Genomic DNA, 17,530 nt, shown 5'->3' with positions numbered 1-17,530 from the left:
CCTGCGGTCAACCGTGGAACACCGAGACAACAAGGAGACCTATGTCAGACTCAGCCTTTAGTACCATTATTCCCATGAAATTCATCTCCAAACTCTGTGGCCTGGGCCTTGGCACCTCACTCTACAACCGGATCCTGAACTTCCTAAGTCACAGACTACAATCAGTAAGGATAGGCAACAACACCTCCTCCACAATCATCCTCAACACCAGCACCCCACAAGGCTGTGTTCTCAGCCCCTGACTATACTCCTTACACCGATGACAGTGTGGCCAAATTCCCCTCCAATTCGATTTTCAAGTTTGCTGACAACACCACCGTAGTGGATGGATCTCAAACAATGATGAAACAGAGTACAGGAATGAGACAGATTGGTGCAGCAACAATAATCTCTCACTCAACATCAACAAAACGAAGGAGATTGTCATCGACTTCAGGAAGAGTAAAGGAGAACATGTCCCTGTCTATGTCAACAGGGACAAAGTAGAAAGGGTGGAGAGCTTCAAGTTTTTAGGTGTCCAGATCATCAATAACCTGTCCTGGTCTCCTCTCTCTCGCTCTCTCCCCCCCACCCCCCATGCCTTCACTATAGTTAAGAAAGCCCACCGATGCCTCTACTTTCTCAGAAGACTAAGGAAATGTGGCATGTCAGCTACAACTCTCACCAATTTTTACAGATGCACTAGAGAAAGCATTCTTTCTGGTTGTTTCACAGCTTGGTATGACTCCTGCTGTATCCAAGACCACAAGGAACTACAAAAGGTTGTGAATGCAGCCCAATCCATCTCACAAACTAGCCTCTCAACCATTGACTCTGTGTACACTTCCTGCTGCCTTGGCAAAGCAGCCAGCAGAATTAAAGGCCCCACGCATCCCGGATATTTTCTCTTCCACCTTCTTCCATCGGGAAAAAAGATACAATAGGCTGAAGGTCACGTACCAACTGACTCAAAAACAGCTTCTTCTCTACTGCTGTCAGACTCTTGAAAGAACCTACCTTGCACTAAGTTGATCTTTCTCTATGCTCTAGCTATGACCGTAACACTACATTCTGCACTCTCATTTCCTCCTCTATGAATGGTATGCTTAGTCTGTATAGCACACAAGAAACAATACTTTTCACTATGTTAATACATGAGACAATAATAAATCAAAATCACTTATTAAAATGGGATGATCAACTGACTATATATAGGTGTCTTGTCAAAATATAATGCTGAGTGCATTCTAAATTTGAGAATAAAGGATGAGGAGAGAGACACAATAAACATCAATGGCAGGAGTGCATCAGGCTTTTCCAGATGACCTTATCCAAATTTCTCTACCACTTCCATGCCCACTATCATGTAAAATTTCAGTGAAGTTATACATTCTTGACTGTTTCTTTGCCTCTCCATTCTATGTTTTTTTGCCTTTTCCTACAATCAAAACTATTGAGGTAGCGAAGTCAAAAATTACTCAGACATGACAATACAAGTAACCATGCTGTCTTCCAAAACATGCGAAGTGGAAGAAGATGCTTGATGGACCAACTGGTCCACACGTGCTTCTATAACAATATTAGGATTACGCACTAAAAGTTATTTTACATGGGAGATGCTTCCTCCAAAAACATACACAATCATTTCCTATCATAAATAAACACATTGGGATCTTAAATCCAATAACATTATTGGAAGCTAGATAAAACAAGGATTTAATAAAACAAACTTAATATATGATTAAGAACTGTTGGAAAATACTACATCATAGCAACCTCTCTTCCAACATTTGAAGCACATATACATCATTCAGCTTACATAATTCACAGTAAGGCATAAATTCTCACAGAATTTATTTCCAGAAGGTGTTTGATAAGGTGCCTCACAAAGGGTTGCTGCAAAAGGTTAGGGTGCACCGAGTTGGGGGTAAGGTGTTAGCGTGGATTGAGGATTGGTTGTCTAACAGGAAGCAGAGAGTTGGAATCATTGGGCGCTATTCTGGTTGGCAGTTGGCGACTAGTGGAGTGCCACAGGGATCGGTGCTGGGGCCTCAACTGTTTATCATTTACATAGACGATCTGGAAGAGGGAATTGTGCAGGGTAACAAAATTTGCAGATGATATGAAGATGAGTGGAAAAGTGAATTGCGTGGAAGGCGCGGAAAGTCTGCAGAGAGATCTGGATAGGCTGAGTGAGTGGGTGAGGACCTGGCAGATGGAGAATAACATTAGCAAATGTGAGGTTATCCACTTTGGTAGAAATAATAGTAGGAGGGATTATTATTTAAAGGACGAAAAGCTGCAGCATGCTACAGTGCAGAGGGACCTGGGGGTCCTTGTGCACGAATCGCAAAAACCCAGTCTGCAGATGCAGCAGATGATCAAGAAGGCCTTTATAATGTTGGCCTTTATAGCGAGGGGGATAGAATATAAAAGCAGGGAGGTCTTGCTGCAACTGTACAGGGCACTGGTGAGGCCGCAACTGGAGTACTGTGTGCAGTTTTGGTCACCACATTTGCAAAAGGATATATTGGCCTTGGAGGGAGTACAGAGAAGGTTCACCAGGCTGATACCAGAGATGAGGGGGTTAGCCTATGAAGAGAGATTGAATAGACTGGGGCTGTACTTGTTAAAGTTTAGAATGCTGAAGGGGGGATCTTACAGAGACATATAAGACAATGAAGGGGCTAGATAGGGTAGAGGTAGAGAGATTCTTCCCGCTTAGAAAGGATAGCAGAACTAGAGGGCACAGCCTCAAAATAAAGGGGGGCGGGGGGGGCAGTTGAGGAGGAACTTCTTCACACAAAGGGTGGTGAATCTCTGGAATTCTCTGCCCATTGAAGTGGTGGAGGCTACCTCGCTGAATATATTTCAGTCATGGGTAGATAGATTTCTGATAGACAAGGGAATTAAGGGTTATGGGGAGAAAGCGGGAAAGTGGAACTGATCCACTTCAGATCAGCCACGATCTTATTGAATGGCTGGGCAGGCTCGAAGGGCTGGATGGCCTACTCCTGCTCCTATTTCTTATGTTCTGACTGCTGAGTAATACAGACTCAAAATCTTAACTTTCTCTCTCCACAGATGCTGCCAAACCTGCTGAGTTTTTACAGCATTTTCTGTTTCATTTCAAACTTCTAGTATCCACAGCATTTTACTTTAACATTACATTTTATTTCTCTAAACCACTTTCCTCCTTTTGAGGCTGTACCCTCAGCCCCTTATTTCACACCTATGACTTTGAGACCAAATTCTCTGCCAACTGGATTTTTAAGTTTGTTGATGACACCACTGACGTGGGTTGGATCAAAAACAGTGATGAGGGACTACAGGAATGAGATAGAGAATCTGGTGAACTGCTACAACAACAGTAATCTCTCCCTTAATGTCAACAAAGCAAAGAAGATAGTCAGCTACATCAGGAAGTATAGCGGAGGACATGCCCCTGTCTACATCAATGGGGACAAAGTGGAAATGGTTGAGAGTTCCATATTTGTGGGTGTCCAAATCACCAACAACCTGTCCTGGTCCTTCCACACCAACATTATCGTTAAGAAAGCCCACCGATATCTCTACTTTCTCAGGAGCTTAAGGAAATTTGGCATGTTTGCTACGACTCTCACCAACTTTATAAATGCACCATAGAAAACATTCTTTCTGGTTGTATCATAGCTTGGTATGACTCCTGCTCTGTCCAAGACTGCAAGAAACTACAAGGGGTCATGAACGAAGGCCAGTCCATCATGCAAACCAGCCTTTCATGCAGTGACTCCTGTCTACACTTCCTGCTGCCTTGGAAAAGTAACCAGCATAATCAAGGGCCCCACGCACCCCAGACATACTCTCTTCCACCTTCTTTTTTTCCAAAAATACACTTTATTCATAAAAATCTCAAATAAACTATTGGAAACGTACAGGGCTTTGAACTGCAAACAATGCAGGATCAAGACATTTTTACAGATCTGTACAAATTACAATGACTACATTTCAATACTGAAGACTATATCCATGCCTCAATATTTACAGATTTGTACTAATTACAATGATTACATTTCAACACTTAAACTATATACATGCCTCAATAAATTACTGTGTGCCGTTATTGCTCAGATTGGCACACAGCTACGCAGGTTGAGGGTATTCTGCAGTTCCCGGGCCCTTGGTCTGCCTCCGTTACAGTGTGGCCTTTCCCCATTGTGCCTTTGCGGCGGCTGTCCCAAGCTTCAGCGCGTCCCTCAGCACGTAGTCCTGGACCTTGGAATGTGCCAGTCTGCAACACTCGGTCGAGGACAGTTCTTCCAGCTGGAAGATCAGCAAGTTTCGGGCGTTCCAAAGTGTGTCCTTCACCGAGCTGATGACCTTCCAGCAGCAGTTGATATTTGTCTCGGTGTGTGTCCCCGGAAACAGCCTGTAGAGCACAGAGTCCTGCATCACCGAGCTGCTCGGGACGAACCTCGACAAATACCACTGCATCTCACTCCAGACCTTCTTTGCAAAGGCACATTCCACAAGGAGGTGTGCAACCGTCTCATCAGCTCTGCAGCCGCTTCGAGGGCAGCGTGCGGTGCTGTTAAGACCTCGAGCGTGCATAAAGGATCTGACGGGGAGTGCCCTTCTCACCGCCAGCCAAGCCAGGTCTTGGTGCTTGTTTGTCAGTTCTGGTGATGAGGCATTCTGCCAGATGACACTGACAGTCTGCTCAGGGAACTATCTGACAGGATCCACCGTCTCCTTTTCTCTCAGGGCCCCAAGGACGTTACGCGCTGACCACTGCTTAATCGCCATGTGGTCAAAGGTGTGCTTGCAGAAAAATTTCTCCACAAAGGACAGGTGCTGCGGTACGGTCCAACTACTCGGAGCGTTCCGCGGCAGTGTGGCCAGACCCATCCTTCGCAACACTCGGGACAGGCAGAACCTCAAAAAGTAGTGGCACTTGCTGTTAGTGTACTGAGGACCTATGCACAGCTTGATGCAGCCGCACACAAAGGTGGCCATCAGGATGAGGGCAGCGTTGGGAACGTTTTTCCCTCCGTTCTCAGGAGATTTGTGCATCGCTTCCCTCCGGACGCGATCCATCTTGATCTCCAGATAAACTTGAAGATGGCCCGCGTCACTGCTGCAGCGCAGGATTTGGGGATAGGCCACACCTGCCACCAACAACACGGACAGCACCTCGAACCGGATCACCAGGTTTTTTCCTGTCATGGAAAGGGACCGTTGCTCCCACAAGCCCAGTTTCTGCCTGGTTTTTGCGATGCGCTCATATCAGTTTTTGGCGCATGCCCCTGCCGCTCCAAACCATATCCCTAGCACCATCAGGTAATCTGCCCTGACAGTGAAGGGGACAAAGGATTTGTAAGCCCAGTTCCCAAAGAACATGGCCTCACTCTCACCCTTGACTTTGGCTCCCGAGGTCAGCTCGAAGTGCTCGCAGACCTGGAGGAGCCTGCGAACAGACGAGAGGTCCGAGCAGAAGACAGCCACGTCATCCACGTACAGGAAGGCTTTGACCTGCGTGCCTCTGCTACCTGGGATTGTCACCCCTCTGATGCCTGGGTTGCTTCCGAGGGCCTCAGCAAAGGGTTCAATGCAACACACAAAAAGGACGGAGGAGAGAGAGCAGCCCTGTCTGACTCTAGACCTGATTTGGGAGCTATCTGTTTCGCACCCATTGACTGAAACTGCACTACTGGTGTCTGTGTAGAGCAGCCAGATCCAATTGTGGATTCCCTTCCCAAAGCCCATTTTGGAGAGCACATCCATCATGTTGCTGTGCAACATTCTGTCAAATGCTTTCTCCTGGTCTAGACTGATGAGGCACGTATCCACCTGCCTGTCCTGCACGTAGGTGACCGTATCCCTGAGTAGCGCGAGGCTGTCAGAGATCTTCCTGCCGGGTACAGCACAGGTTTGATCAGGATGGATCACTGACCCCAGAGCAGACTTGACCCGGTTGGCGATGACTTTGGCCAGAATTTTATAATCCACGTTCAATAGTGAAATGGGTCGCCAATTTCTAATTTCTTCCCTTTCCCCCTTCTGCTTGTAGATGAGGGTAATGATGCCTTTCCTCATGGATTCTGACATCCTGCCTTCCAGAAGCATACTCTTGTATACTTCCAGGAGGTCCGGACCCGTCAAGTCCCACAACGCCAAGTAAAACTCAGCTGGTAAGCCATCGCGTCCGGGAGTTTTATCCTTCTGAAAGGACTCGACGGCCTTAGTCAGCTCGTCCAGAGATACCGGTCTGTCCAGGCTGTCCCGCTCGCCGTCGTCTAAGACCTGTGTGATAGACGACAGGAAAGACTGGGAGGCCGTGCTGTCTGTTGGCTTCAGGTCGTACAGTCCGGCATAGAAGGATTTGCAGATCCTCAGAACGTCAGACTGCGATGACCTTACTGAGCCATCTTCTTCCTTCAGGCTGCTGATCACAGAGGTTTCTCTGTGTACCTTCTGGAAGAAGAAATGCGAGCACTTTTCGTCCTGCTCCACGGATTGGACTCTGGACCAGAAGATGACCTTGGCGGCCTCTGAGGCAAAGAGCAAGGCTTGCTGTCTCTTCCACCTTCTTCCTTCAGGAAAAGGATACAAAAGTCTGAGGTCATGTACCAACTGACTCAAGAACAGCTTCTTCCTTGCTGCCATCTGACTTTTGACTGGACCTACTTTGGATTAAGTTGACCTTTCTCAATATCTTACTATGACTGTAACATTATATTCTGCACCTTCTCCTTTCCTGCTCTATGAACGGTATGCTTTGCCTGTATAGCACACAAAAAACAATACTTTTCACTGTATACTAATACGTGTGACAATAAATCAAATCCTTAAAATCCAACTCTGATCAAACTTTTGGTAAACTGTCTCATTTAATCTCCAGCCAAGGAAGGGACCAATTGTGTCCGCATGCACTTGAGGACGTTTTACTGGTATTAGCGTTATATAAATTCTAATTAAAGCTGTTCTTGATATGGCCCATTTTTCTCTCTTTATTTGTTAACTTCCAACTTACAGATTTTATGAAAATACAACTAACTGAGTTTCATATGGCCATCCATTACATTACTAGACAGGAAAAAAATTTTTTAAAACTTTATTCCAACCCAATCAAGTCAAATTAAAGTCAATTCAGAGTCCCAACAAGTTGGGACATTCCCAATCCAAGCTGACAAGACAGGGCTCTCACCTCCTGTCTTGGGCTTGACCTACATGATCCAAGCTGATTGGACTAGGTGTAGCTCCACCTCCAAGGCTTAATCTAATTTGCATCTTAGCCAAAAGGCCCAGATGCCGCTTTAAAAAAATTGCTTCAAATGAAATGTAACCTAATGACTTCAATCAAGTGCAGCATGTCGATACTACACTTGATCTTAGCCAAAAGGCCGAGAAGTCCGGCTGAAAGAACTGTCCTTGACCGAGTGTTGCAGACTGGCACATTCCAAGGTCCAGGACTACGTGCTGAGGGACGGGCTGAAGCTTGGGGCAGCCACCGAAAAGGCACAATGGGGGAAGGCCACACTGCAAGGCCTTTTAACGGAGGCAGGCCGAGGGCCCAGGAACTGCAGAATACCCTCGACCTGCATAGCTGTGTGCCAATCTGAGCACTAACGGCACATAGTAATTTATTGAGGCATGTATATAGTTTTAAGTATTGAAATGTAATCATTGTAATTAGCACAAATCTGTAAATATTGAGGCATGGATATAGTTTTAGGTATTGAAATATGGTCATTGTAATTTGTACAGATCTGTAAAAATGTTTTGATTCCACATTGTTTGCTATTCAAAGCCCCGTACATTTGCAATAGATTAATTGAGATTTTTATGAATAAAGTATATTTTTGGAAAAAAAAAGTAACGTAAGTACATTACTAGGCAGGAAGCACCGAAACTCTTATAAGAGGGCTTATAAGAGTGAGAGAATCGTACTTTGTCAGTATTTGCCTACAGTGGAAGAACACTCTTAAGTCAACTCTGACCGAGCTACTTACTTGACTAGTACTGTGCCGCCAATTACAGTCCCCGCGATTGACAGCGGCAATATATACTTGCTCATTGCTCTCCTTCTGATCGTTAAAGACTGGTACCACAACCCCGATTTAAATCCCTATCACCAGCATATAGTTAAATTCAACTGGTTTAGGAATCGCCGCTGGAAATCAACCAATCAGAGTTCCGTGAAGGCAGCGCACAACGAAGTTTGGGCAGTGGATCTCTGCGCTGGTGCAGCGGGAGGTGTGGTCAGATGGGGTCATTTCCCAGACTGCAATATGACCTTTGTACCTCTTGCTCTACTCCAGCATACGTCACCACATACAGACTTAAAGTAATACATTCAAATTTAGGCGAGTTATTTACTTGGAAGTAAGCCTTTGTGAAAGTGTTGCACTTGCGCACTGTGAGTAAAATGGTTAAGAAGGAGGCCATTCGGCCCAGCAAGTTCATACTAGCTCTTTGCAAAAGCAACCCCCACAACATTTCTTTCCCTATGGCATTTTCCCTCTTCTGATAATTACTAATTCCATTTTGATAGCTATGCTTGACTCTACTCCAGCACTCTCTCACATTGTATATTTAAAATCCTAACCACACGTGGTTTGAAAAAGCTTTTCCTCATGCCAGCTTTAGTTCTTTTGCTGTTCACTTTAAATTTGTCTCTTTTGATTTTTAACCTTTCTGCCAAAAGGAACCGTGGCTGTGTCTAGACACCACATGATTTTGAACGCTGCAGTCAAATCTCCTGAGAAATGTTAGCAACCAGGCCTTGTTGTTCTGCTTCAATCTGGTTAATGTAACCAAGAATGTACAATGGAGAACCCTGGACTGTCACCTACTCACTGCAAATAACTGAAGAGGGTCACAGATAAAAAAAACCAGAGGAACATTATCTAGAAATAGCAGACATTAGCTGAGGGTCCAGTGCAGCCACTCTTCATAAGCTAGTTTTGCTCATGTGAACTTTTCAGTAGAATAATGCTCCCTTGTGTGAGCAGATAGCAGCAAGACCTAATGCTTGGACTCTTAACACATCATCAATGTGAATAATCACCGGTAATCTGAAACCAATTCCTTACAATGGCTCTCAGTCCTGACTTATATCCCCACATGACCTGTGCTGGAAAGCAAAAAGGCTAAAAGAGTTTGACTGCATTGAAATCGGCCCGGAAATGGGCTAATCCATGAAGACCTTTAGATCCTATCAAATATGTACCCCAAATCATACAACCCTTCCTGGAATTCTGCAAATGCTTTGAGCAATGCAGATTTTGATAAAAAGGACAAACAGCACAATCTTGGGGCTGATATCAATATTGCCAACCAAAGTCTAGTGAGTGATTGAACAGCAGAGCAGCCAGATATAACCTTCTTAGTCAACAGTGGTCTACACTCAAATGATCTGCAAACTTCATACAAGGACATCACATCTCATCCATAAATTGAATTTCAAGGACAATCCAACAGGCAACCGTGGTCATCTAGATCAGACTGTTCACTAAATTGTGAATAAATATGGCCAAAGAAAATTGGCACAGGATTCACGATAATCCACTTAGCCACACAATTATATGATTGGTTGACAATGCAAATATGCATGGTGGTCAATTGTTTTCCCAATATCTTAAGACAGCGTAGTTTGCTGAAAACAGAGACATATCAAAGCTTTTCATCTTGCACCAATCAGGACACTTTGTAAGAATACCAGAGTATGGGGAAAACAGCAATTTATACCTTATGAGAAGAGAATGCTGATTGATTGGCAAATGGACCCTGATCCGAAAGGTGTTGCCATAGAGAATGCACCAATTGATGCTAATTGAGAGATCACTGCCAAGAACTGTTTGAAATTTAATTCCGGAAGCTTGACGCTGGGAAATGAATTTACAAATTATTTTGCAATGTGCACACATGTTCTCTGTGTTTGCAAAGAACTGGGCCGTCTATATCAATGTATACACTTCCAGTACACACAAATGCACCACACTGACAATTTTTAACTGGTTGTCAGTATAATTCTTAGCACACTGAGGATTATTTGGCAATGTGGTCCAATCATGGAATCACATCTTATATTGACACTGTGTTTTCAGTTTTACAAGCAGGGGTTGGTTCAGTATGGTCTGTACCAAACAGCAATTGGGATATGATATTTGATATCATTTGGCAGTCTTTGAGCTATTTGACCTACATGTGTAGCATCAAACAGGCACTGAAATTTATATACCATATTACCCAGTTGTGTGATAGGCAGAACATATTTTTGGCTTGATAACACCACATTGTTAGTGGTGAATACCACTTGTATAACAGTGTGAAACAGTTAGCTTTACCTGCTGCTCAAACTTTTGAGATTTCTTGCCCTTCCAGGGTAACTTGAGGTAGATGAGACAGTTATCAGGGCCAAAAGTGATGGCGTTAGGTCCGTTCATGAGCTTGTGTGATATACAGCACAAAATGATCAGATCAGGTAGCCATTATCCCTCAGGATGCCTTTGATGTGCCTGATTTCAGCATCAAGCTTGCAAAGTGAGCACGTGATTGAATTGACTCAATTGCAACTGAATGACTTATTTCTGTTCCTTGGTATAGCACTGAAGTTGTAATGTAAATACTCTAATTGTGGTAATCGAAGATCCTGGGAAATTTTGGCAATAAAATACCACACTGAGAAAAAAAGGGAAAAAGGAAGTATATTGAACCAAAAATGCCTGTAGATTTTACTTCCCCTATAAAATGACTCGTAAATTTCTTCCAACGGATGAACTAACTTTTGAACTGACAATGATGTGTTGTTCCCATCAAGCACTGACACAGCAGAAGGACGCAACAAAAAAGGAAGAAAATCCATTTCTACAGTACCTTTTATAACCTCAGGATCTTTCAAAACGCATTATAAGCAACTTATTTGAAATCACTGTTGCAATTGAGGCAAACATGATAGCCAATTTGTGCACAGTGAACTCTCACAAACATAAATGACATAAACAATCAGATTATTTGTATTGGTGATATTGGTTGAGAGATTAATGTTGGCCAGAATTTACTAGACATTTTCAGATTAGCCATGGGGTATATTCCATTCACCAGAACAGATAAGACAGACCTCAATTTAACACGTCAGCCAAATGAGATCTCCAACAGATCTGCACTCTCAGTACTGTGTACAAATTTCAATATAGCTTTTCTATTTAAGTCCTTGAGTGGAACATATAACCTTCTGATTATGATGAAAGAGTGCTATCTTTAACACTTTAATGTACTTAATATAAAAGTTTAGACTAGCGAATCCACTGCTTTGTCAGGTCAAAAGGCAAAACATAAATCCACTGTAGACATCTCTGCATCACTGACTGAAATTAATTTTAAAATCACCATTTTCAGAAACTGCAACTTCTCTGTCTTTGGCCTGCTACAATATTCCAACAAAACCCAATGCATCCTTGGGCACAACACAACACTCAGAGCTCTATAGCGCCCAGGTCTTAACAATTATTTCAACAATTTTGAATTATAACCTGTGCCCCATTTTGTTTTGTGCATTTTTTAAACTGGTTCAGGTTTACTTGTTTCTTTCTTAATCCCTTTCCTTTGCAGTTGGAGCACAGCTATCCAGCCATTCACATTTTCTCTACTCATTTTTTTTGTTTTTTCATTTTACCCATTATCACAAACTTTGGCGTTTGGACCATGAAACCTTTTGTCATTTAATTTTCCTGCCCTCCACCCTATCAAAGACCTTTCAGTTTATTCTTCTCCCTTTCCCCTTTCATTTACTCAAAATCTATTATATTTTAAGTTTTGATGATGCAGCACTCCATACAAGTGCTTCTGACATGTATTCCATTTTCATCAAGCTAGGATTTCCCATCAGTTGGTAGATATGGCCCTCCATGCCTATTTAACACTTTTGCTCTCGCATTTCCCCTTGCTCTGAGAATAATGATAGGGTGTCCTTTATCCTCACCTTCCAATTTACCAGCTTATATATTAAATGGATCATCCTCCATCATTTGTTTCTGCCATCTCCATCAAAAACCATTTTCCCCTCCCTTTTCAGCATTCTCTCCACCACGCTCTGGTTCATTACTCAATGATGTGGATATGACGGCGTTGGACTGGGGTAAACACAGTAAAAAGTCTGACAACGCCAGGTTTAAGTCCAACCGATTTATTTGATAGTACATTCACTAGCTTTTGGGTTAGTCCTTTCGTCAGGTGAATGTTAGTCCCTTCGTCACCTGGCGAAGGGACTATCCCGAAAGCTAGTGAGTGTACTATCAAATAAATCGGTTGGACTTAAACCTGGTGTTGTCAGACTTTTTACTGTCATTACTCAATCACATCTCTCTTTCCCCCAGTGTTATTCCACACAAGTGTGAGTGATACAACACCTGTCCTTTTACCTCCTCCCTTCTCACCATCCAAGGCTCCAAACACTAACTCCAAGTGAAACAGCAATTTACTTGAATTTCTTTACAATTTAGTATACTGTAAATGCTACTCACAATGTGTTTCCTCATATTGGGGAGACCAACCACAGTCTAGGTGACTGCTTTGCAAGGAACATCCCCATTCAGTCTGTAAGCATTATCCTGAGCATTTCATTTGAATTCTCCAACTTGCTTCCATTCTGACCTTTCTATCTTTGGCCTGCTACAGTTTTCTCTGAAGCTCAATGTTTGCTTGAGGGAAAGAACTTCATCTTTTGACTCAGCGTGCTACAGACTTCTGAACTTAACACGAAATTGGACAATTTTAGGCTATAACTTCTGGCTTTTTTTTGCTGTTTCACTTTTTTTCATTTATTTCTTTATTCCTTCATTTTGCATTCAGACAGCTGCTATATGCAGCCATTCACATCTTAACTGAACACATCGTTGGTCAATTTATGATGCCTATTACCACTCCCTTTAGTTTTTGTACCACAAAACCTTTTATCATTTAATCCCTTCATCTGCACCCTAAAATGGTTTGTTATTCCGACCCCCTCCTGTCATCTCCTCCCACATTTACTTGCCCAAAAACGATTACATTTCCTTGCACATTTACTTGCTCAAAAATGACTACATTTCTATCTTTCTCAGTTCTGACAAAGGACCATCAGCCTGAAATGTTAACTGTTTCTCTCCATGGATGCTGCCTGATCTGCTGAGTATTTCCAGCATTTTCTGTTTTTACATCAATCATTCCATTGGATCATCCACTCAATGATACCACGCTCAATAAAAGCTATGCCATCTTTGAATGGCTTCTTTCTATGCTGCAATATTAGTGTGCAGTCTCTGGTCACCTCACTAGAGGTGGAAGGATGTGGAAGCATTGGAGAGAGTGCAGAGGAGATTTACCAGGATGCTGCCTGGTTTGGAGGGTAGGTCTTATGAGGAAAGGTTGAGGGAGCTGGGGCCTTTCTCTTTAGAGTGGAGGAGGATGAGAGGTGACTTAATAGAGGTTTATAAGGTGATGAGGGGGATAGATAGAGCAGACATGCAGAGACTGTTTCCTCAGGTGGATGTAGCTGTTACTAGAGGGCAGAACTTTAAGGTTCATGGTGGGAGGTATAGGAGGGATGTCTGAGGTGATGCTTTACTCTGAGAGTGGTTGGGTGTAGAATGCACTGCCTGCTGTGATAATGGAGGTGAACACTTTAGGCACTTTCAAGCGGTTATCGGATAGGCACATGGAGCACACCAGAATAATAGGGAGTGGGATAGCTTGATCTTGGGTTTGGACGTAGCTTGGCACAACATTGAGGGCCGAAGGGCCTGTACTGCGCTGTACTGTTCTATGTTCTAATATCCATTGATTCCACACACTGTACTAGAAAATGCTGGAAAAACTCAGTAGGTCTGACAGCACAGTGGACTGCATGGTGACATTATGGTCAGCACTGCTGCCTCACAGCACCATGAACCTAGGTTCAATTCCAGGCTTAGGTAATTCTCTGTGCCAAATCTGCACATTTTCTCTGTGTTGGTTATACTAGATTCTCCCTCAGTGTACCCGAATAAGCGCCAGAGTGTGGTGAGGAGGGGATTTTTACAGTAATTTCATTGCTGTGTTAATGCATACCTACTTCTGACATAATAAATGAAGTAAAAAAATCTGTAGAGACAAGAGTCTCTCTCTCTCTCCACAAATGCTGTCAAACCTGCTGAGTTATTCCAGCATTTTTCTGTTTGTGTTTCAGATTCCAGCATCTGTAGTATTTTGCCTTTATACTCTGAATAGGTACCTCAGCTGCAACCACAACGAAGAACTCGCTTTCCCAGAATGCACGGAACACGGCAGTGTATATATATATATACACACACATAGAGAGCGACCTTTCCTCCTCTTCCCTTTCCGCGTTGGGGGGGGGACGAAAAGGAAAATGCGGCCGCCTGCAGGTCGGGCCGCATGCGCAGACGTCTGAAGCTCTTAAGTTTGAAGACAACACACGGATATTTTCATTATTTTCGTTCAGTTAAACGAAGTAATTTCTTTCCTTTTTTTTCTTTTCTTCAGAGCCAGCATTTGGCCCTCTAGGGTGGGGGGGTGGAGCTGGTGTTAGGCTTTTAATATGTAACCGTGGGCGTTCACACCAGTGGAAAGGGAGTTGCACAGAGAGGGGAAAATCGGGATGTGTGTGTATGTGAGGTCAGCTGGCGATTTGCTCCCCTCCTCCTTGTCACAAGGCGACCGTTGACTTTTGGTCTCGAGCCGTCTCGAGATCGCGCCGTTCCCCCCCTCCGTCCCCTCCCCCTCTCCGTCTCGAGCCTGAGCCGTTGGTTGGCTGGCTGCTGTGTCCCAGCGTCTCTCCGCTTGCTTCCCGCAGCCGAATGGTGTCCCCGGCGTGCGAGAAGAGCACCAGCGTCAACAACGAGAGGGACTGGCGGGGGTGGTGGAGGGGGGAGGGCAAAAGCAAAAAAAGTGGGGGGTGGGGTGGGGGGGAAGAGGGGAACGATCACTTGGAAACTTTCGGGGAGGGGGCAGGGGTGGTGTTCTATGTCTGGTATGAGCAGCAGTCGGCGAACGCTTGAGAAGTAGGGCAGGCAGGGAGGAAGGAAAGAGAATAATTTCGAGATCGGTCCTAGGAGTGACGATCGAAGAAGAAAACGTCCAATCTCTCTGACTGGGGAAAAAAAGCTGCGGGTGTGCGTCCGGGGGCCGGAGGCAGCACCATGCAGCAGCCACAACAACAGTACGATTTCTTCAGCGAGGACAATGCACCCAAATGGCGGGGTCTGCTCGTCGCTGCTCTACGGAAGGTAAAGCCTGCCCTCTCTTGTGTATACTTGTATATTAAAATAATGCATTTGCGAGATTTATTGCTATGGTTTTTGTTAGTATCATTAAAATATAAAGCTTGACATACCCAAACATCGCATCGTTTTTCAATAGCAATTTAAGAAAATGTAAAAATGCCATTTTACGAGCGTATGCAGTAAAGCACTTCAATTTTTCGTTGCTGGGAATGGAGAACTATTTTGAGAGGAATATGTCGTTTCCTCTACTGTTGTCGGCTGGTTCAGCGAATAAGATGTATGTTAATTTGGTGAATTTGTCCTTTTTGGAATAAGTGTACAGTAGGTTTGTATAATTTTGCTGATATGACATTCTCCTTGCAGAACAACTTTTTTCATGTGCAATATTTGAACCCTAGCCATCAGTTAATACAATTATTAGCCTTCGGACATTATCCTTTTGCGAAGTTTTACCTGATCTGTTTTGGTCGTCTTTAGTGCAAGTGTTTTTTTTTCCTTTACGGTTACTATGTTGCAAATTACTTTGCGAGATCCCTATCCCGCCTCCCCCCCCAATCAGTCTACAAGGTGCATATTCATCATGTGGTTTTTGCCAGCGATTGGACAGTGACAGTGAGGAGGATGAAAGTGAATGCAGGACTGAGATTTCAAACTCTGACCCTGGTATATCTCCGTTTTAGTCGAAGATTCGATTTAAGACACTGTCGAACTCAGGACTGAAAAGATAGTCGGTAGTCTGATATGTGGATGTTGAGGGTTGTTGTACAGGCGAGATATATCTATAGGGAACAAAGAAGATAAGACACACGTTCCCAATCTTTCCGACTTCTCCATTCTGTGTCAGTTTTGGAACATAATTTTGGTTCGGGAAATCTCGATGAAAAGAACACATGCAGGAATATAAATACGATAAAATGAAACGCACGATTCTTTATGGAATAAACTTGATTTTTAAATAACGATAGCTTACCTTGACCCTTCTGATGTTTGGTCAGTGTTTCACTTTTAGATTAATAGCTTAATAATTTCTCGTGTGAAGTATCTATATTTTCAAATTATTTTGTAATATTTCTGAAACACTCCAATAACATATCTGATCTAAATCAGTGACTTTCAATCTTTTCTGTTTACTCTTGCATCCTGTCTTTCCAATCTATTCACTTCACAAATACTGTCATAACTTATGAAAGAAACAAAAGAGTGCTTTGACTTCAAAACACAAAAATATACTATTGCTACAAAAATAAAGGAGTACAAAGAATGTAAAATTCTCAAATCATTGTGTTGTGGTATGCTTGATTCCAGGTGGACCAGAATTTTTAATTTGGTTTTTGGATGTCTGGGATCCTCTTTTGGACCTCAAAAACTAACTTTTGGCTAACTGAACATTTAGAACTTCAATGCCATAGCACTGTCTGACTGTACATTGGGTGGGATTGAAGCAACAGGTAATTAGTTTTGTAGTGTCAGTTATAAACTGTTAGGAGGAAAATCTCTAATTTAATCATGTAGTACTTAAACAAATGAAATAGTGGGTCCTTCAGTGTATGACCAGGAGTGGGATTCTCTGGCCATGTTCACTTGAAAGATCCAGGAAGATCTTGAGTGAGTGTCTTTGATTTTGTAACTAATTATGTTAATTTTTTACCATCATTTCTAAAATGCTATGATCACATTGATAAATTGTGAAAGCTTTGTTTTCACTTTTCTGTCCTCCATAAATTATTTTGAATGATTAAGAAATGGGGAAATTTGTTTTCTCTTAAACAGTGAGCTTTATTGTGATCTGGAGGGGTGCTGGAAACAGGTTCAATTGTAACTTGCAGAAAGGGAGTTGAATACAGACCTGAAAAGCAAAGGGCTGTGGGAAAGAGCAGCAGGTAGAACTAATATGACAGCTTTGTCAAAGAGCTGGCTGCAGCCATGATATGCTGAGTGACCTCCTTTTTCTGCTGTGAATTTGTATTATTCCATGAATTGCAACCATGGGATTTATTATTTCATCTGTTTTATGTGCAGAAGGAATTTGTATCTTAACAGGATCTCCATTTCCAAGTATTGTAAGTTCCCAACATATCACTGATCTGCAGACCTTAACCACATGGAAAGCCCTTTTTAATGTTGGAAGCTCCTTTTGCAAGCATTAGATTGTGATTGTGAAATTTCTAATGGCATTTTTGATCTGTAAAGAATTATAGCTAGATTTAAGATTGTGAATTTCTGAAGTATTGACAGTGCATATTAAGCATTAAGTATCTTATTTAAGAATACATGTTTGGCATATGTTAGGGTACTGGACCAGAACCTCA

General features: G+C 43.0%; 2 protein-coding genes and 1 non-coding gene across 4 annotated transcripts in view; 1 reads left to right on the top strand and 2 right to left on the bottom strand.

Moving 5' to 3' along the window:
* The window catches only part of LOC145350831 (retinol dehydrogenase 13-like), a 112,324-nt gene extending 104,152 nt beyond the window's left edge, over positions 1-8,172 (bottom strand). Inside the window, exon 1 of the mRNA XM_080200170.1 lies at positions 7,971-8,172. Coding sequence (XP_080056296.1) covers positions 7,971-8,035 — 65 coding nt within the window. The 5' untranslated portion in view covers positions 8,036-8,172. The remainder of the gene's footprint in view (positions 1-7,970) is intronic.
* LOC145351288 (U2 spliceosomal RNA) lies at positions 7,187-7,373 on the bottom strand. The gene has a single exon (XR_013888387.1). It is a non-coding gene; the product is annotated as a U2 spliceosomal RNA (small nuclear RNA).
* Positions 8,173-14,947: 6,775 nt separating the features above from the next.
* Positions 14,948-17,530, top strand: part of sos1 (son of sevenless homolog 1 (Drosophila)) — a 249,865-nt gene continuing 247,282 nt past the window's right edge. For both annotated transcript variants that reach the window (XM_080200167.1, XM_080200166.1), the window contains exon 1: positions 14,948-15,224. In XM_080200167.1, coding sequence (XP_080056293.1) covers positions 15,138-15,224 — 87 coding nt within the window. In that variant the 5' untranslated portion in view covers positions 14,948-15,137. The remainder of the gene's footprint in view (positions 15,225-17,530) is intronic.

Source organism: Carcharhinus amblyrhynchos, chromosome 12 (assembly GCF_965287045.1).
Source record: "Carcharhinus amblyrhynchos chromosome 12, sCarAmb.v2.hapA, whole genome shotgun sequence".
NCBI classification, from domain to species: Eukaryota; Metazoa; Chordata; class Chondrichthyes; order Carcharhiniformes; family Carcharhinidae; genus Carcharhinus; species Carcharhinus amblyrhynchos.
This window is presented reverse-complemented; position numbering and strand designations above follow the sequence as displayed.